General features: G+C 31.3%; 1 protein-coding gene across 1 annotated transcript; it reads left to right on the top strand.

Moving 5' to 3' along the window:
- Positions 1-8,284: 8,284 nt before the first annotated feature.
- Positions 8,285-10,494, top strand: LOC124355539 (histone acetyltransferase HAC12-like). Its single transcript, XM_046806702.1, has 3 exons — positions 8,285-8,503; positions 8,840-8,917; positions 10,348-10,494. Exons 1-3 carry the CDS (start codon positions 8,297-8,299, stop codon positions 10,492-10,494), a joined length of 432 nt encoding a protein of 143 aa, XP_046662658.1. The 5' UTR covers positions 8,285-8,296.
- Positions 10,495-23,024: the final 12,530 nt, after the last annotated feature.

Below are 23,024 nucleotides of genomic sequence, written 5' to 3'. Positions count from 1 at the left end.
CTACTTTGAAAAAAATTTGGAAAATAAATACAGTCTTATAAAAATTGAGTGGTGTTTTACACTCTCTGGTTATATTAAAACTTTTGAGGAAGAAGCAGCAGTCTAAAATTTACAACAATAATGAAATTATGTTGAATGAACTTTAATTTTATTCACATAATATTTTAGTTAGTTGATAAAGGTAATGTTGGTAAATTATTGGTGAACATATTAAAAGTGGTGCGTACAAAAATCCTTAAGTCAAAAATGTTGATATAGAAGTAAAACTGGTTTGTAATTGATATATGTAAGACCACTGACTGACTGATTCATTTGACAAAAAACTATAACATTTTGGACCATGAAACTTGGCGTAAACATTCTTTATAGTCTCTAGATCTGTAATATGAAATCCTTTTTGGAAGTTCAGCCACTAAGTTAAACTTACAATATTAAACTAATTCGATGTGCATTTTGACGAAAGAGGTAACCTACTATTCTTCACAATATTTCTTAAGCCACGCACTAACTAGGAAACTGAAAATTTTCACATATAGTATTTAAGGATTATATTTTCAAAATCAATAACTATTAACAAAATGACCACTTTTAATAGATTTAAAAATCTTTTTTAAATTTAAACATACAAAACAAAATACCGATATTTTACGGGATGGTAAAATATATATTTACCCTAAAAGCCTAAGACTGTATTAGGGCTTATTGGAACAAAATATCCCAATATGATTTGATTCCTGGTACCTAATGGTAGATGTTTATTTGGATGTAAATGTAAGAGCATACTTTAACCTAAAATTATTAAAACTCACAATTAGTTTTAAAGAAGAGTTCCTGTTAATAATTATACATATATTTATATATAAAAGTTAATAACTCAAACTCAAACCTGAAAAAAGAGAAAATACTATTAATCGCAGTCACATCATCTGGAATAGCTTTGGGTGGGGGAGAGGAGTGCTTTTTGGTATTAAGTTACCTCTTAACTTATATGTTACCATTATATATGTTAAGTAAATTACCGTTACTCTAATGTGTAACATTTTAAAACAAGCCCAATCAGAATAAGTTATAGAAAGAAAGTCTGGAACTAGTGCAGTATGACAGATGAGGGAGTATTTTAAGCTTTGGACAGCTTTCTCCAATACCTTTAGCTGCAAGTCAGTTATGGGGGAAAGGTTGTCGCTTGACTTATAATAATATTGCTACAGAACATCATCCCTCTTTAACTATACCATAGTCCGGACTACAAGTCCAGTTACTGGGGTGGTATTAAGTAGCTCGTGTTTTCCCCACGGATGCTGTGAGTGGTCTACTTTCGAGTAAGCTCTCCTAACCGTCCATATTTGCACAAAAATTCGCTTACAGGAAGTTTTAAGGCAAAAATCTTACAAATACTAAATACACAGTAATAGAAGGCAAACAACAATTTATTTGCACAACGTACAACACTTTATCGAATCAAATACACCAAACTTTTCAAAAACTTACAATTAAAACCGTTACTCACATAACAAGAAACAGAATATCTTAGGAAACCCAAACACAAAATTAAAAAAAATAATAAATCAGTAATTTATTAAATTAGATGCGATGACTGTGACAAAATTTAAACTGGACACACAAGAAGAACAATAAAACAAATATTAAAAGAGAATTTATCACACATAAAATACGGAAGAGTTGAATAATCTTCTGTAGCCAAGCACTGCATTGAATCAGAACATTTAGTATTACATAAAAATCTAAAATTAATAAAAAAAGTAACAAAACTAATGTACTACATCTAGTAATACAACTTATAAATACTGAAGTAGGACCTATTAAAAATTCCATTATTCTTTCATCCCAATTTAATAAAAAATAAACTATAGTCATATGTAATTTGTCATACTTGTCTAAAATATTTCTAAGTCTTTAAATTTGCATTTTATGGTATTGTAGTATTAATTGAAATAAATAAAAATAATGAAAGTATTTGTTTCTAGAGTCACCTGACGATGAAACCTTTGATTTTGTATGGCCTCGTCCTAAAAATAAATGATATTGTAAATGTGTTGTTTTAGTGCTAAGTGAAACAAGTTTTGTTTTGATCACGTAACAAAGCATGGATATTTAACTAGTTGGCACAAAGAATTTTGGAATTTATGTCATGTGGCATGTGGCCATTAGAAACAATTAAATGCATTAAATGGTGCATAACTTTCCTAACAGATCATATTAGAACTAGCCTTGTAAGACGCGAACTATGATAGCTTTATAAATTCCTTCATACGTTTAATGTTCTTTTATACCAAAGAAATAAGAAAACAATTTTTTTTTATTTACTAACAAAAGCTTTTTGTTTATATTATCAACCAACTGTTCATCTCTAAAGTACTACAATGCAATATTCGAATCCCTCGGTTCTGTGTTGGACTCGAAGGACGCAGAGGGCTCGGGGAAGTTTTATTAACGTCACGTGACCTCTTGTTGTTTCCCTGAGTTGTAGCGCTATCAGACAAACAGGTAGAGATAAAAACTTCACTCAAGGTCATCACGCAAACATGCCTTAATATAATTAAACTTAACCTTACTTAGGTATATTTTACTTAAGAAATTAATATTGCTGACACAAATTTATAGTTATATTACAATGGTTTCTTTAGTTCACTAAATAATTTTATACTTTTAAAATGTGCTTAACTAAGGAATAGGTAATCAGTTTTATATTCATACACATTATTGAAAGCTAATAACCGTTATTCTAAATAATGATTATTGTTTAAATGAACGAGTATTGTTTAACGTTTAAGTTATTATTCACAAATTGCTTAAGTGCAATATTATGTACCTTGTTTTTTCCCTGAGTTGTAACCCTATCAGACAAATAGGTAGAGATAAAAACTTCACTCAAGGTCATCACGCAAACATGCCTTAATATAATTAAACTTAAACCTTACTTAGGTATATTTTACTTAAGAAATTAATATTGCTGACACAAATTTATAGTTATATTACAATGGTTTCTTTAGTTCACTAAATAATTGTATACTTTTAAAATGTGCTTAACTAAGGAATAGGTAATCAGTTTTATATTCATACACATTATTGAAAGCTAATAACCGTTATTCTAAATAATGATTATTGTTTAAATGAACGAGTATTGTTTAACGTTTAAGTTATTATTCACAAATTGCTTAAGTGCAATATTATGTACCTTGTTTTTTCCCTGAGTTGTAACCCTATCAGACAAATAGGTAGAGATAAAAACTTCACTCAAGGTCATCACGCAAACATGCCTTAATATAATTAAACTTAACCTCACTTAGATACACTGTATACGAGTACTCAAAAAATTGTTTGTTGCTGCCAAAATGGATAGTTAGATTACAATCATAGTTAGGTTAAATGCATAGTTAGGTTTTTTTAGTCGTTCACTAATTAACTTTTAAAAATAATGTGCTTTACTAATAAAAAATAATCAGTTTGATATTCACACACATTATTGAAACCTAATAACCCTAGTTTGAAATAACGATTATTGTTTAACGTTTAAGTTATTATGTACAAAATGCTTAAGTAGTAATATTATGTAAATAAAGTAATTAATACATTTCTAGGTTAATTAAATACTTGTATTTTGGCCAGATTTAGCAAAAAAAGTTAAAATTAAGAGATTTGAGATAAGATTTTGAGATTTGTTTTTGTAAAAAAGATAGTATTTTTTCGTAGTGGTATATTTTTACTTTTATATATTCGCTTTTGTAATATGGTTTTGGTATTCGAATACTTGTTATGTATCTAAATAATATTCAATAACATAAATTCCTTGGAATACACCTAGATCGAGGTTTGACTTGGGATTGTCATGTAGACTATGTTTGTTCAAAGTTATCCTCAGGCATATATCAACTAGTATAGATTACAGTGTATTGATCGCAATTACAACGTAATACTGATATATAAGAATTTATTATAAAAATTATAACCAATAACATTTACATGTAGATTTATTAAAACTGATAACCTTTGAGCATTACAGATAGAATTCCTTAAAGAAGTTGTGAATGCGAAGTGAAAAATTATTAATATACTACAAAGGCACATTGGGAGGTAAATTGTAACATAGACTTGTAGGTAGTGTCACATGTTGATACTACACAGCTAAATCTAAGTTCTACAGTTTTTATTAATGAATTAAACCGGTTAAAGTATTTGGCATATCTGTGAACTAGCTTAGGAATCCTGTCAGCATAAAGATACGCCACCAGGGGTTATGGTAACAGAGGACGGTGTGTGGGGAATATAATAAGTGAATATTTGTTGCCAATTACTTGTCCACCTGAGAAAGAGATCAGATTGCATATCTCGAAACGACGGCACAGATTTTTTTATCATTGACAAATATCAAGTGAACGAATAAAACGTGTTACCTCAAATTGTCAAAAACGAAATTTGAGAAAAAAGCCAATCTTTTTCAGGAATACACTGACCGACAAGATAAGGTTGCAAAGTTAAATTAATTTTTTCATAATTTTTATGTCGATGAAATAGTTTGTGAGCTTTTAAATTGAAAATTGGCTCTAGTTTCTGGAGTAACACTATAGCTTAAACCTTTATCAAGTTTTGATTCTTAAATACGATGACATAAACAGGTAGTTGTGAATAAATAAATGAATAAATGATTTATTTCCTAAAAACTTACAAAATTGAATTAACGTAACAATTATAGGAAAATCACACTTACCTCTTTTACAAGTAGTGAGTTCAGAGAGAAAAATAAATAAATAAAAAATCTAAAATGTACACAACAAATAATTTCCAATTTACAGGTTTAAAAAACAAAATAAATTTCTATGTCTAGCTTCATAAAACATATCTAAACATATGAGCTTCTGCAGCGTATACAATCATTCTGCGAACCTAAATCAATTATTATATTATACTAATAGTTAATTATTTACACTAATTTTACTTATTTTCTTATTAAAATTTATTACATTATACAATTATTAACACGTAAAAAAATTACTGATATAGTTATAATAGTATTCTACATAAAGAACTTAATTCTGGTTTTCTAAAAAAGCCACTTTTTTACTTGTGCACAGAATGCCTTAAAGTTTTCTATCTGCTTAATGTGCAAAGGGAACTTATTAAATATTTTTGGACAAGCGTAGGAAAAAGATTGTCTGAACTGTGATTTATTGACTTTTGGTAACCTAAACAGTTGTTATTAAGTTTTTTTTTAACGATGGAAGAATTGTGAAGAAATCAAGATTTTCCGGACATTTACTTTTGTTTAGTTATGAAAAAATCCGAAAATCGGTAACACTACGTTTTGAGATCTGCAATGTGATCTCTTCTTCAAGTAATAGCTAAAGTAATACATAATTACAAAATAGGTTAAAAATAAACAAATCATACCAGAGCGTTTTGTGACACGCGTTAGGTCAGGAATCATAACCACCATGTTATGTGTTAACTTCACTAACTGTAAAACATGCACTTAATAAAAACCTAAAGGCAACACTAATTATTAACACTGAACTACAGAATACAGGTCACAATGGTCTGCAATCACCGACCAACCACCTACGACTGACCATAGGCCAATATCAAATGACTGTCTAGTTTGATTTGTTTATTTTTAACCTAGTTTATAATTATGTGTTAGGTAAATTATTACCTCAAAAATGATCAAATTGTAGATCTCGAAACTCGGTCTTACTGATTTTTCGTATCACTGAATGATGGTAAATTTTCGAAGAAGGCCTGTTTCATTCATAAAAAGTTAGTATTAAAATCCCAAGTTACCCAAAGTTTAAATAATATATTGTTTACATTTTGCTTTTAAACATCACAGTTACGAATACATTTATGATACAAATATGTAACAGCTCAGTTAACCCAGTTACTTTTAAATTTAGAATTAAATTAAACGAGCGCACACTATTTCGAATGAAAAATAAACATAGGCTTTCAAAATTACACAATTATTTAAGATATAAAAACATGGATTACAATTGGGATGTTACCGTTGAATAGATTCACATCATATTTTTGTAACGCATTTATTCAGTATTTCAATCTCTATTGATTAGTAGTACTGAATATAGCGCTTAATCTACTTTATAATTTGTAGTGCAATCCAACATTAATTAGAGTGTTATCTTTTTTCGATTAAAATGCTATAAATAAGCAAGAAATGAAAGGGAAATCCAAATTTTACACTTTAACATTGAATTAAAAAGATCATTTAAATATAAACATTTGACAGGATGTTTGATCGGTATTTCCAACTTAATCGGGTCTCAATATTAGCTTACAACGTAATTACTGTAACTCAAATATCGAAAACCGACTCGATTAAATCTGCTCTATCTGATTGGACATTCCCAATCAGCGAATCGAGTTAAATGGAGTAGCAACTCGATTAACGTAAACGTTTCAATACCTCTGCAATTAATCTGATAAAAATATCTAACTGTGATATTCTCCTCAGAATGATGCCTGCGAAGTTTAACAGTGTGCCTGTATTCAATTTATAGTTTCAATAGATATGAATTTTCAACTTCCTTCATTTAAGGAATACGAAGTAGTTTTTTTTTACAAGCTCTTCTTTCTTTTATTACTCGTATTAGGGGACACCCGCTGAGCGCTTCTTGGGATCTACCTTCTGGATTGTGAAACCCAAGAAACTACTGTTTGAAAATGTACACAACAAACTAATTAATTATTTATTTACATAATTGTATTTTCTCTCCACAATTCATTCCTTTTGAAGAAGTGAAGTTAATTTATGTGGGGAACAACAAAAAATAATAATTTAATATTTATTTATTTTTTTAAGGAGAGACCGATTCTCTTTTAAGCCTTATTCTTCCGTCCTCATGGGCCACTGGCCTGTGCGAGGATCTTATGAAACAGAATAAGGGGGAGAGTCGATACAGTACAAGGTCAAGGTACAGGATGCAAGGTACTGATATAAAGTGCAACGGTCACATACAGGATTCGAACCTGCGCTATCTCTAAATCAGACTCAAAAGACAAACGTCTTAGACCACTCGGCCATCGGCACTCCCAAATAATATTTCTTCAAGTCTTTATCATATTTAATCAATTTAAACCCATGTAATAACATCAATTTTATTTAAAGTGTTTTTAATCCCAGAATAATGTAATCATCGAAGAATGTATTGAGTGAAGCGGATAAAACCTAGCACTGGTTAGGACTAATATTTGTGTTGTCTAGGTCGGATCTAACTAGGCCTAGTTGTAGCTGAGTTGTTTTAAGGGACTTCTGATAGCTCCCGGGCTTTGTGCTCTGAGTAACTTGAAGAATGAAATAAGACATCAACTTTAAACTTTGGATGCAACTTGAGCAAAACCGACGTAGTGGGCGTACGCCTAAGGTAGTTAGCCGTTCAGTGTTTAATAAATCATCATAAATATTTATAACTCATCTATTAAACATTTATTGCAAGCGAAGCAGAAAAGAGTTTTATATTTCTCAGATAATTTAAAACACCTCAAATTTGTTCTCTTACTGATACTGATAAGTAAGTCGTAAATATATATTGAAAATATAATGTTCTTAGAGGTTCAATGTTAGAACTAAATAGTAATCACTAATACACTAGATATTGATATGGCTAAAAGCACTTACGCAGTTCAAGTTACTAACATATCTCTTGTACTTACATAGATCTAGGTACTTATGTAGGGGAGACCGGGGCAAGTTGACGACCGGGGCAAGACGACGAATGGTTAGTTTCTCAAATTAGTTGCTAGGTAGTAGCACCGGTCGAATGTCAGTAGCGCTCCACACGGATGGCCTCTGAAATAACTGGCAGTGAAGACAAGTTCGCCATTGTGTGTGTTGTTACAGCGGCTTGTTGTTTTTGGAGTGCGTTTTGTAACTTTTCGGCCTTTGCATCGTAAGGTTTATTGAATACGCAGGTAAGATATGTTAATTTTCAATATTACCTATATTTACCTTATGTATTAGGCTACTCATAAATACCATGTTTGTTTATATTTATCTTAAACTTAATGCCAATAAAATTTACCTACTCTATTACGGCCGCTCGGGGCAAGATGACGTGGGGCAAGATGGCGTGTTCGTCATCTTGCCCCGGTTAATTTTACTGGTGCAAAGCTGAAAACTTTTAAGAAGTATGGTTATGCATACAATTTTGATTTAAGTAAACTAATAACTGACGACACTGTGAGACTTAACCACTTATTTAAAAAAAATTTAATCTACACTTTTGTTTAACAATTTTACTTTAGATTGAATTTTTATTAATTTAATATGCGGGTACAGATTTTTAGTTTTACTTTGGTTCCAGAGATGGTGAGAAACTACAAAAAGACTTCCTCTAGAGGAGAGTGGGAAAAAACCAACATGGATACTGCTTTCACAGAGGTCAAGGAGGGAAGAATGACTTGCTTGGGAGCAGCGAGAACTTACAATGTTCCAGAGGCAACACTTCGACGCCGACTGAAAAAGAACGTTTCGGTAAACTATTTTCACCTACACCTTGCACCACGTTTATATTTACAACTTGTTTTAAGTTAAATTATTTACCACCTTGTTTTTGATATTAAAACAAAATTTACTTTGGTATAACAACTTCTCACGTTACAAAGACAAGACTATAATCCGTACCCCAGCTTTTTACGCAAATAACACATAACATTTTCATTTACTTCATCACAACATTTCTAAGCAACCTACAACGATTATTATTTACATTTTCCAAAACCTTAAAAAGTACCAAACTTTAAAATAATGAAATAAAATAAATATAAATTTTTTACCTTTCCTGCTCCCCTTAAACAGTTTTTTTTTTAGGATATGCCTGTCCATGGAGGAAGATATAGAGAAGTATTCAATGAAGAGCAGCTCCAAGATTTACACAACTATTTGACGGTAAATGGACCAAATGTTTTTTGGAATGACCAAGTTGCAGTGCAGAAAACTCGTTTTTGAATACGCAGAACACTTAGGGATTTCTCATCCGTTTAATAAAGAAACTAAAATGGCTGGTGAGGATTGGCTGGCTACCTTTATGAAAAAAAACACAACTTTAGTATGCGTAAGCCAGAAGCAACATCTGTTGCAAAGAGCAATGGGTTTTCAAACAAACCTAGTGTTGATAAATTTTTCTCCATTTTGAAGGAAGTGCGAGAAAAACACAATTTTCCCGCTGCTAATATCTACAATGCAGATGAATCAGGACTATCTACTGTGCCCAATAAATTACCTAAGGTAATTTCACCAAAAGGAAGTAGAAGAGTTTCTAAAGTTGTGTCTGGGGAGAGAGAGGCAGGAACGTCACTATTATTTGTTGCATCAATGCTACGGGGAACTTACCTACCCCTTTTTTGGTATTTGCCAGAAAGCGAATGCGACCTGAACTCATGGAAAGAGCTCCACCAGGTAGTGTGGGCCACTGCAGCGATAATGGCTGGAGCAACGGAGAGTTGTTCGAAAGTAAAGTTTTTGAACCACTTTATCCTCAATGCAAAACCCACAGTTGATTCTCCTATCCTGCTACTTGTCGATAATCACAGAACCCACATAAACCCTAGAGGCAATCAACTTATGCAGGAGATAACCATATTGTTATGGTTGGATTTCCTCCTCATACAACACACCGTCTTCAGCCCTTGGACGTTTCATTCTTTGGTTCGCTGAAAACCTTTTACAGTCAAGCTTGATGTGACAACTTCATGGTCAATAATCCAGGACAGACCATCAGTGACTTTAAAATTGGTGAGCTTTTGACCATTGCTTATTTTCAAGGCTGCAACTGTTGGCAATGCCGTTAGTGGGTTCAGGGTCCACAGGAATAGAACCTTATATCCCACTTGTATTCGACGAACATGACTTTTGCTTGCATCACAAACAACTGATCAGAACCTGGATGTAGGCCTAGACCCTAGCTATAATGAAGATGAAAATCCTACTATCCAATCAACAACATCAAATACAACAGAAACTCCAGGTGAACCTGAAGAAGAAACCATTGAGCTGAGTGAACGCCAAGAAAACAGTAGGCCTAGTAGACTGTGCCCCAATCCCGGGTAAAGAAAGAATACAAGTGTCTTCGACTTTAAGCCTTTACCTAAAGGTAAACCAAAGGATAAGAAAAGAAAAGTTCAGAAGTTAAGTTCTAGTATTATAACAAGCACGCCAGTAAAAAATGTGTTTGGAAGTAAAGCAAGAAATGAAGGATGAAAAGAGCGCTTAAAAAAAGAAAAGAGAAGAGCTTCGAGCTTCAAAGGTTTCAAAGAAACTCAAGTTTGGACCCTACAAAAAACGTCCTAGGTGTATGAACACAGCTTCTACTTCAAAAGGCAGTGAAGTTAGATGTCCTGGGTGTGAAGAAAAAATACTCCGATCCTCCAGTTGAAGAGTGGATCCAGTGTTCCAAGTGCAGTGAATGGTGGCACGAGAATTGTACAAGCTACGAAGGTGGGGAATTTGTTTGTGACTACTGCTAGTTTGTCAGTTTTTGTACATAAATAAAAATGACTAGCAGCCTTTTCTTTTACAAAGTAGCGTGTTTATTTAAACCTCCATAACATTCGTCATCTTGCCCCTATGCAAAAGTCATCTTGCCCCGGGGGTGGGGCAAGATGACATTTTTGCATTGTTTCATAAGAACTAAAATTTACAAACAAAAAATTGATATTATGATAATTAAAAAAAAATTTTAAATGTAGGTAAAGACTTATACTTAACTTTATGTATCGTAAGACTTTTATTTTTATCACAATATTTTATTAAAAATATTTATTCCTTAACGTCGTCAACTTGCCCCGGTCTCCCCTAGTTTAAGGTACTTACGAACCATGTTCACAACAAATCCTGTTACAGGATTTGCTCTAGTCTAAAACTTATTTAATTTTCGTTATAACCCGCAAACTAACTAGGAACTAAATAGTATTCGGTAATCAACAAGGTATATACTTAGCTCTGGCACTTGCGTACCTCATGATATTTACAAAATACAAGGTACTTAGCTCAAGGTACTTACGTAACTCATGGCACTGGTGTAGCTCATGGTACTTAGGTAGCTCAAGGTACTTACTTAGCTCATGAAAATTACGTAGCTCAATATAATTATGTAACTCATGGTACTTACGTAGTTCAAGGTAATTACGTAACTCAAGGTATTTACGTATCTCTTGGTACTTACGTAGCTCACGGTACTTATGTAACTTCTGGTACTTACGTAGCTCAAGGTACTTAGGTAGCGCAAGGTACTTACTTAACTCATGAAAATTACGTAGCTCAATATAATTATGTAACTTATGGTACTTACGTAGTTCAAGGTAATTACGTAACTCAAGGTATTTACGTATCTCGTGGTACTTACGTAGCTCACGGTACTTATGTAACTTCTGGTACTTACGTAGCTCAAGGTACTTATTGAATGAAAGGCTTCAATGACGTTTAGTCAAATCCCATGGATAGACATCTACCTTTATCGAACTACTGATGGCGAGAGAAAAGAAGAGACCTGGATTCTGGCCTATCTGAAATTTGCAGGCGTTACTACTAGTATGTTGCCGCGCCTTGTTTCGTAATTCCATTATTGTTTCACTGTTACATTGCTAGGATAAACAATTCGCAGGGTTGGCTGTGGGGCGAAGCGCCTGAAATTACCGCGCGGCAACACACTAGTACACAGCTGTGCGCCGGTACGGGCCAGGTCTCTTCTTTTCTCTCGCCAACAGTAATGTTTATCTAGGTTTATGCTTAATGTAATGTTTACAGATTGTCTCCTTCTCTCTCAAGATAATCTGTGGATAATTATGTTGTGCATAGCTTTAGCCACATGTCCTTGATCATACAAAACTATCCCTATGTTCAAATGCAAAATCTTAAGCCCACAGCACAAATCGTTCTTCATATATCCAGTGTAAAACAGACACACTGGTAGTTAGGATGATCAGACAAAACAGATCACAATGGTGCTGAGCAAAATATACTAAATTTAAAGTTATTACTACATTTATTCTTGAGGTACCATCATTATTTACGGGTTTTGCTAAGCACGGCTGAAGGGAGGTTTATGCATCATCATAGTTACTGATAGGATGAATATATTAATGTTCGCTAACGCTTAGACAACTAAATATTTATATAAATAATAGTAGTCTAAAGGATACGACATAAAGAAACATGCATTAACATGCACAAACTTGTATTAGCGTAAAAGATCCTAGATAGTTTAAACATAACAATGCAGTTATGACATAAACAGATTAAGTCTCAAACGCTCATTCAGTATTATACCAAGGTACAAATGTTATCTCGTGATGTTGAAGATTGACTCATAAAAAGCATCGTTCAACATCAGTTAGTGTGATATTGTTGTACAAGCTGTAAAAGTCTGTCGTAATAACAGTATTACGTGAGCTACCAAATTAATACTGGCCGTTATATTCTTTTATGTGCTACATTTCGTTTTAACCTGTTTGTGTTATAATTTTGTACGTATAAAATGTGTTTTGTGTTAATTTAAAAGTGCACAAGTAGCTTTAAAACAGATTAATGTTAAGGTAAACAAAATGTTATTAGAAACAGCTAGGAGGTTTTTATAAGTTTACATCTGAATATAAGGAAATCCTATTAAGAACTAAAGTTTCCCTGCTTGGATCCGTGAGTAAATGGAGGGAAACATAGTACGAGTATTACGCATGTACACACATGTGTGAGGAGTATTTTCACCGCCTAGGTTTCGACCCTTTTTTGACCCTCTTTTTGAACCCTTTTAAGACAATGGGGAAAATAATTTTTAAGGAACAAATCAGTGGGGAAACTAACGGTTTTCATCTTGAATTTAATGTATATTACTGTTTGTGATTTTTCAGGTAAGACAATAATTACCGAGATGGTTATACTCGTAGAAAATGAGAGTCAATTTACACTCCATATACTTTATCTATAGAGGAGTTTTTACTAACAAAAATCGATCATCACGAGAAAGATTTTAGTGGAGGTCAAAATTTGAAGGCATCGAAGGATTAAAATTATAAACAGAGACATTTTTCTCTGAATTTTTTTCTGGCTTCAGACACATAACAGTAATATCACCGTCTAGAAACACAACTATAAAAAGACTGCCACTTTAAAGTTCTGACTTGATTAACCGACACATTTATTTGAGAATATGACTGTTAGTTTTACGTCGTCAAAGAAAGAAAATTATGATTTCAGAAAATAATCACTTAATTTGTACCCTTTTGATAACCCCTATTTTGACCACCACAAAATCTAGCGTGGCTGACATAGAATTCTTCCTTAGGGGACATTTTTCTGCTCTTTCAAGAAAACTCAGGTTGTGTGTTTTTAAATTGCAAATTGGCTGTCGGCTACTGGATTATTGGATATTATAGCTCTCAAGCTCTCAAGTTCAAATTGAAGTTTTAACCGGGTCTTTTCTATTAAACGACCGCATTCTCAAAAATTTTCTTCAAACACAAAGATATTATTGTCTGAACTGCTCCATTAGAATACGGTTAAAGAAATACGTTTTCTAAATTAGTTTAAGCTTTCAAGCAAAAGCTTCTTCAAACACAGGTTTAAAAACCCGAGGGACAGGTTTGTAATGGAAATACTCTTTTTTACAAAACCTCCAACTCTGCTCAGTAAGAATTCAAACATAGGAAATCATAAAAAAATGTATTTCTTGTTTTAAATACAAGAATTAAATGAGAGTTAAATTGAGTTGTGGCTTTGTTTGAATAATATATGTACGAACCATTTAATACTTAACAGCTTAAGATAGTATAATAGAATTTCGGACATTTGTTATCAATACAGGTTATAAAAAGTATGACACAACGTTTCGAGGGTTGAAAGCTATCCTCTTCGTCAGGTTGTGAATGTAAAAATACGAGTACATACAAAAATAAAGAGCAGAAGTAAATAAGGGGAAGAAAAGGGTTCAAACACATCCAAAAGCTGCTTGGAGTCCAGTCCAGGCGTTGCCACTGCACAGGATGCAAGTCCCGAGTAGAAATCACAAGTACGAGGATCACAATCACACATCACACTAGCACAGGCTACAGTGGGATACTAAAGAAAGCTTCAGTAGTGCAGTAAATACTGTGTACTAGTCTGTTGCAATTGGTAGTTATACAGTTTAATAGTATTTTACGAAGCGTCTTTATTAATAATAACACAATTTATTATTTACACTTTTATTTTGTAAATTATTTACAAAAATAATTATTTTCAACATATTATATAAATGAGTGGAAGAAAAGAACAACTCAGACCTTAAAGCATCCCAATCAACTAACACGTTTAATACACGGAGTATTTTCTTTTGTGTGGATACTAAAGTCTATTAATCTTATAAATATGATTAATTTAGTTAGTACATATATCTCAGTAATATATAGTCTATATTTACTAACTCTCTTCTTACTGATTTGTAAGACTATAATGTATAACAAAAAGTCTTTTTGAATAAACTCATTCATAAAGGTGGTAGGACATAGCAATTACGATAAATAGAGTTTGTAGAACGTCCTCATTTATATACATACATTTCTGTGAAAATATCTTCAAGGTATCTACTGTAAGACAATGGGACAAGGGATGACAATTTTAAGGCTACTTAGAAAAACATTTGGAAAATAAATACAGTCTTATAAAAATTTAGTGGTGTTTTACACTCTCTGGTTTGATTAAAACTTTTGAGGAAGAAGCAGCAGTCTAAAATTTACAACAATAATGAAATTATGTTGAATGAACTTTAATTTTATTCACATAATATTTTAGTTGATAAAGGTAATGTTGGTAAATTATTGGTGAACATATTAAAAGTGGTGCGTACAAAAATCCTTAAGTCAAAAATGTTGATATAGAAGTAAAACTAGTTTGTAATTGATATACGTAAAACCACTGACTGACTGATTCATTTGACAAAAAACTATAACATTTTGGACCATAAAACTTGGCGTAAACATTCTTTATAGTCTCTAGATCTGTAATATGAAATCCTTTTCGGAAGTTCAGGCACTAATTTAAACTTACAATATTAAACTAATTCGATGTGCATTTTGACGAAAGAGGTAACCTACTATTCTTCACAATATTTCTTAAGCCACGCACTAACTAGGAAACTGAAAATTTTCACATATAGTATTTAAGGATTATATTTTCAAAATCAATAACTATTAACAAAATGACCACTTTTAATGGATTTAAAAATCTTTTTTAAATTTAAACATACAAAACAAAATACCGATATTTTACGGGATGGTAAAATATATATTTACCCTAAAAGCCTAAGACTGTATTAGGGCTTATTGGAACAAAATATCCCAATATGATTTGATTCCTGGTACCTAATGGTAGATGTTTATTTGGATGTAAATGTAAGAGCATACTTTAACCTAAAATTATTAAAACTCACAATTAGTTTTAAGAAGAGTTCCTGTTAATAATTATACATATATTTATATATAAAAGTCAATAACTCAGACTAAAACCTGAAAAAAGAGAAAATACTATTAATCTCAGTCACATCTTGGAATATATTTGGGCGGGGGAGAGGAGTGCTTTTTGGTATTAAGTTACCTCTTAACTTATATGTTACCATTATATATGTTAAGTAAATTACCGTTACTCTAATGTGTAACATTTTAAAACAAGCCCAATCAGAATAAATTATAGAAATAAAGTCTGGAACTAGTGCATTATGACAGATGAGGGAGTATTTTAAGCTTTGGACAGCTTTCTCCAATACCTTTAGCTACAAGTCCAGTTACTGGGGTGGTATTAAGTAGCTCGTGTTTTCCCCACGGATGCTGTGAGTGGTCTAGTTTCGAGTAAGCTCTCCTAACCGTCCATATTTGCAGAAAAATTCGCTTACAGGAAGTTATAAGGCAAAAATCTTACAAATACTAAATACACAGTAATAGAAGGCAAACAACAATTTATTTGCACAACGTATAACACTTTATCGAATCAAATACACAACACTTTTCATAAACTTACAATAAAACCGTTACTCACATAACAAGAAACTGACTATCGTAGGAAACCCTACAGACAAAATTAAAAATAATAATAAATCAGTAATTTATTAAATTAGATGCGATGGCTGTGACAACATTTAAACTGGACACACAAGAAGAACAATAAAACAATAATATTAAAAGATAATTTATCACACATAAAATACGGAAGAGTTGAATAATCTTCTGTAGCCAAGCACTGCATTGAAGCAGAACATTTAGTATTACATAAAAATCTAAAATTAATAAAAAAGTAACAAAACTAATGTACTACATCTAGTAATACAACTTATAAATACTGAAGTAGGACCTATAAAAATTCCATTATTCTTTCATCCCAATTTAATAAAAAATAAACTATAGTCATATGTCTACTTGTCTAAAATATTTCTAAGTCTTTAAATTTGCATTTTATGGTATTGTAGTATTAATTGCAATAAATAAAAATAATGAAAGTATTTGTTTCTAGAGTCACCTGACGATTTTGTATGGCCTCGTCCTAAAAATAAATTATATTGTAAATGCGTTGTTTTAGTGCTAAGTGAAACAAGTTTTGTTTTGATCACGTAACAAAGAATGGGTATTTAACTAGTTGGCACAAAGAATTTTGGAATTTATGTCATGTGGCATGTGGCCATTAGAAACAATTAAAAGCATTAAATGGTGCAAACTTTCCTAACAGATCATATTAGAACTAGCCTTGTAAGACGCGAACTATGATAGCTTTATTAATTTCTTCGTACGTTTAATGTTCTTTTATAACAAAGAAATAAGAAAACAATTTTTTTTAAATTAATAACAAAAGCTTTTTGTTTATATTATCAACCAACTGTTCATCTCTAAAGTACTACAATGCAATATTCGAATCCCTCGGTTCTGTGTTGGACTCGAAGGACACAGAGGGCTCGGGGAAGTTTTATTAACGTCACGTGACCTCTTGTTGTTTCCCTGAGTTGTAGTGCTATCAGACAAACAGGTAGAGATAAAAACTTCACTCAAGGTCATCACGCAAACATGCCTTAATATAATTAAACTTAACCTTACTTAGGTATACTTTACTTAAGAAATTAATATTGCTGTCACAACTTTATAGTTATATTACAATGGTTTCTTTAGTTCACTAAATAATTTTATACTTTTTAAATGTGCTTAACTAAGAAAAAGGTAATCAGTTTCATATTCATACACATTATTGAAAGCTAATAACCGTTATTCTAAATAATGATTATTGTTTAAATGAACGAGTATTGTTTAACGTTTAAGTTATTATTCACAAATTGCTTAAGTGCAATATTATGTACTTTGTTTTTTCCATGAGTTGTAACCCTATCAGACAAATAGGTAGAGATAAAAACTTCACTCAAGGTCATCACGCAAACATGCCTTAATATAATTAAACTTAACCTCACTTAGATACACTGTATACGAGTACTCAACAAATTGTTTGTTGCTGCCAAAATGGATAGTTAGATTACAATCATAGTTAGGTTAAATGCATAGTTAGGTTTTTTCAGTTGTTCACTAATTAACTTTTAAAAATAATGTGCTTTACTAATAAAAAATAATCAGTTTCATATTCATACACATTATTAAAACCTTTGTTCGAATTAACGATTATTGTTTAACGTTTAAGTTATTATTTACAAATTGCTTATAATAACTTAATAGCAGTAATATTATGTAAATAGAGTAATTAATACATTTCCACGTTTAATAAATACTATTTTGACCAGATTTACAAAAAAAAGTTAAAGTTAAGAGATTTGAGATAAGATTTTGAGACTTGTTTTTATCAAAAACATAGTATTTTTTCGTAGTGGCATATCATTACTTTTGTACTGTATATTCGCTTTTTTAATATGGTTTTGGTATTCGAATACTTGTTATGTATCTAAATAATATTCAATAACATAAATTCCTTGGAATACACCTAGATCGAGGTTTGACTTGGGATTGTCATGTAGACTATGTTTGTTCAAACAATTTTGGATCAACGATGGAATCTGTAAGCGTATCATATTTAGAAATAAACTGTTTAAGAGATTTAAAAAGCACAGAAACCAACAAGGTGACAGGTTTAATATTTTTTTCATTCGCTTTCGAAATAAACTGAACAAATACATAAAAGAGCTAAAAAATGCTTATTATAAAAATCTGTTTGAAAAAAGCAAAGGTAACCCAAAACAAACTTGGAATATTTTAAATGAAATAACTGGTCAAAAAAGTAAACAAATGGATTATTCATTGGAAATAGGACAAAATGAAATTACTAGAGATCCTAAAATAATAGCTGATAAATTCAACAGCTATTTCCTAACGGTTGTTGATAGCTTAGCCGACAGTATTGAAGAACCGACAAATTGTGAATTTTTGCCTTATGCCGGGTCATTCCCTAAGAATTACGAAATGCGTTCTATGTTTCTGGAACCTGTACTCTTACAGGACCTGCAAGACGCTGTCAACTCATTAAAGAATGGCAAGTCTCCCGGATTAGACGGAATTAGTTCAACTTTAATTAAACACACATTTCCTAAAATTTGTTATGTTCTTTTATTTATAGTAAATTTAAGTTTTCAAACAGGAGTTTTTCCGGAAAAATTGAAGTCAGCAGTTGTTATTCCGATTCACAAGAAAGGCCCCTCAACAATTTGTAGCAACTTCCGCCCTATCTCTTTGGTTTCTACCATATCTAAGGTCTTAGAGAAAATTATGAAGCGAAAATTAATTAATTTCCTCACTTTGACGGAGTTTTTTAGTCGCAATCAGTATGGGTTCAGAGAGTGCGTGAGCACCGAAACTACACTTTTAAATTTAATTGGATTGATATCTGAGGGACTTGACCAAAACAAACATGTTAGTGGGCTGTTTTTGGACATAAAAAAAGCCTTTGACACTGTTGATCACGGAATATTATTGGGAAAAATGTTTGACTGTGGGATAAGGGGAGTTGTTTTAAATTGGTTTCAAGATTATTTAAAATCTAGAAGACAGTGTGTAAAAATTAATGGAGTTTTCAGTGCAATGGGTGAAATTAAGTGTGGTGTACCTCAAGGATCAGTTTTAGGCCCTACTCTTTTCTTAATTTACATCAATGATCTTTGTACTGCTAGTCTTCAGGGTAGTATAACTTGTTTTGCTGACGACACTGCTTTGTGTTATTCCAGCTCCAGCTGGGGTGATATAGAGCTTGCTATGAATGTTGATCTCAAAGCGCTAAAGTGGTGGTTTTGTAAAAACAGAATGGTTCTTAGCCCTGAGAAGACAAGTTATATTAATTTTAGTTTAAGAGGTCAAGTGCCTTTTGACGCCGGTGCAATTATTTATAAATGTTTTAATTGTCTTTGCAATAATTCTATTTGCAATCTATCTTGTAAACCGGTTGCAGAAGCAAGTGAAGTTAAATATCTAGGCGTAGTGTTAGACAGAGAATTAAACTGGAATAACCACATATTAGTATTGAAATCTAAATTAAAAAATTATTTACGAGTTTTTTATTTTCTGAGGAATTTTTGTGACAAAGAGATATTACGCCTTTTTTATTTTTCATTGGTAAACAGTCGGTTAGACTATGGTATTTCGTGTTGGGGAGAGGCACTTACAAGACAAAGCTACAGCCTATTTTGAAACTTCAAAAACATTTTATTAGAATTATAGTAAACAAACATAAAACTGAAACCTCATTCCCTCTATTTGTCAGCCTTAATATTTTATCTCTAAGATTTATGTTTGTGTACAAAACTTTAAAGTTGTTCTACGATAAGAGTGGAAACCTACCGGATGTTGACATTAATGAGTATAGGTTTAAACTTCGCAATGCAAATAACTTTAGAACACCTAAACCACAAAAACATTTTTTACTAAAACTTACTTTTTTTAGCCCCAAGAATATTTAACAAAATTCCTAATGAAATAAAATTTAAAAAGTCAAAATTTTGTTTTTTGAAGATATTAAAACAATGGTTGTTTTCTTTCTGCGACATTGAGGTTTTAATTGAGGTTCAGGAATAAATGAATTAAATTTTCATTAATTTTCCAAGCATGGTCCACAAAATTTACCCTGAAATAGATTCCAGTAACATGTATTATCTTACACATGATTACAAAATTTCAATAAAATAGCTTATAGGGACTTTTTTCTTTTTAAATTTAACTGTCTGAACTTTTTATTTTTTTTAGTTTTTAATAATATAATTACACGGTGTCCTCTAAACAGGCTTGCCTTGGAGGCCCTAAATTTTCTCAGGATTTAAAATATTGTTTTATATGTACATATTAAAAATGTTATTAGTTTTTCTTCCTCTAGTTGTGTATTTTGTTAGCTTTTATCTGATGTATACTTTAATTAACATTCATATTGTAGTTGCTGTAATGTACATAGTAGTTAAGACTTAACAATTTGGACAAAGGTTTTTTTTTAGTTTGTATAATTTGATATTTTTTTTTCTTCATTAAGGTCAGACCTGGGAGAGTTTTTGTTTTGTTTTGTTTTTTTTTTTCACGCTCTGTAACTACTGTATGTATTTATGTTATCCTGAGAAAATAAATTTATTCTTATTCTTATTCTCTTATTCTTAGTTATCCTCAGGCATATATCAACTAGTATAGATTACAGTGTATAGATCGCAATTACAACGTAATACTGATATATAAGAATTTATTATAAAAATTATAACCAATAACATTTACATGTAGATTTATTAAAACTGAAAACCTTTGAGCATTACAGATAGAATTCCTTAAAGAAGTTGTGAATGCGAAGTGAAAAATTATTAATATACTACAAAGGCACATTGGGAGGTAAATTGTAACATAGACTTGTAGGTAGTGTCACATATTGATACTACACAGCTAAATCTAAGTTCTACAGTTTTTATTAATGAATTAAACCGCTTAAATTATTTGGCACATCTGTGAACTAGCTTAGGAATCCATTCAGCATAAAGATACGCCACCAGGGGTTATGGTAACATAGGACGGCGTGTGGGGTATATTATAAGTGAATCTTTGTTACCAATTACTTATACACCTGAGAAAGAGATCAGATTGCATATCTCGAAACGACGGCACAGATTTTTGTATCATTGACAAATATAAAGTGTACGAATAAAACGTGTTACCTCAAATTGTCAAAAACGAAATGTAAGAAAAAAAAACAATCTTTTTCAGGAATACACTGACTGACAAGATGAGGTTGCACAAGTTAAATTAATTTTTTCATAATTTTTATGTCGATGAAATAAGTTGTGAGCTTTTAAATTGAAAATTGGCTCTAGTTTCTGGGGTAACACTATAGCTTAAACCTTTATCAAGTTTTGATTCTTAAATACTATGACATAAACAGGTAGTTGTGAATAAATAAATGAATAAATGATTTATTTCCTAAAAACTTACAAAATTGAATTAACGTAACAATTATAGGAAAAACACACTTACCTCTTTTACAAGTAGTGAGTTCAGAGAGAAAAATAAATAAATAAAAAATCTAAAATGTACACAACAAATAATTTCCAATTTACAGGTTTAAAAAACAAAATAAATTTCTATGTCTAGCTTCATAAAACATATATAAACATATGAGCTTCTGCAGCGTATACAACCATTCTGCGAACCTAAATCAATTATTATATTATACTAATAGTTAATTATTTACACTAATTTTACTTATTTTCTTATTAAAATTTATTACATTATACAATTATTAACACGTAAAAAAATTACTGATATAGTTATAATAGTATTCTACATAAAGAACTTAATTCTGGTTTTCTAAAAAAGCCACTTTTTTACTTGTGCACAGAATGCCTTAAAGTTTTCTATCTGCTTAATGTGCAAAGGGAACTTATTAAATATTTTTGGACAAGCGTAGGAAAAAGATTGTCTGAACTGTGATTTATTGACTTTTGGTAACCTAAACAGTTGTTATTAAGTTTTTTTTTAACGATGGAAGAATTGTGAAGAAATCAAGATTTTCCGGACATTTACTTTTGTTTAGTTATGAAAAAATCCGAAAATCGGTAACACTACGTTTTGAGATCTGCAATGTGATCTCTTCTTCAAGTAATAGCTAAAGTAATACATAATTACAAAATAGGTTAAAAATAAACAAATCATACCAGAGCGTTTTGTGACACGCGTTAGGTCAGGAATCATAACCACCATGTTATGTGTTAACTTCACTAACTGTAAAACATGCACTTAATAAAAACCTAAAGGCAACACTAATTATTAACACTGAACTACAGAATACAGGTCACAATGGTCTGCAATCACCGACCAACCACCTACGACTGACCATAGGCCAATATCAAATGACTGTCTAGTTTGATTTGTTTATTTTTAACCTAGTTTATAATTATGTGTTAGGTAAATTATTAACTCAAAAATGATCAAATTGTAGATCTCGAAACTCGGTCTTACTGATTTTTCGTATCACTGAATGATGGTAAATTTTCGAAGAAGGCCTGTTTCATTCATAAAAAGTTAGTATTAAAATCCCAAGTTACCCAAAGTTTAAATAATATATTGTTTACATTTTGCTTTTAAACATCACAGTTACGAATACATTTATGATACAAATATGTAACAGCTCAGTTAACCCAGTTACTTTTAAATTTAGAATTAAATTAAACGAGCGCACACTATTTCGAATGAAAAATAAACATAGGCTTTCAAAATTACATAATTTAAAATATAAAAACATGGATTACAATTGGGATGTTACCGTTGAATAGATTCACATCATATTTTTGTAACGCATTTATTCAGTATTTCAATCTCTATTGATTAGTAGTACTGAATATAGCGCTTAATCTACTTTATAATTTGTAGTGCAATCCAACATTAATTAGAGTGTTATCTTTTTTTGATTAAAATGCTATAAATAAGCAAGAAATGAAAGGGAAATCCAAATTTTACACTTTAACATTGAATTAAAAAGATCATTTAAATATAAACATTTGACAGGATGTTTGATCGGTATTTCCAACTTAATC

The sequence above is a fragment of the Homalodisca vitripennis genome, chromosome 2, assembly GCF_021130785.1.
Source record: "Homalodisca vitripennis isolate AUS2020 chromosome 2, UT_GWSS_2.1, whole genome shotgun sequence".
NCBI classification, from domain to species: domain Eukaryota; kingdom Metazoa; phylum Arthropoda; class Insecta; order Hemiptera; family Cicadellidae; genus Homalodisca; species Homalodisca vitripennis.
This window is presented reverse-complemented; position numbering and strand designations above follow the sequence as displayed.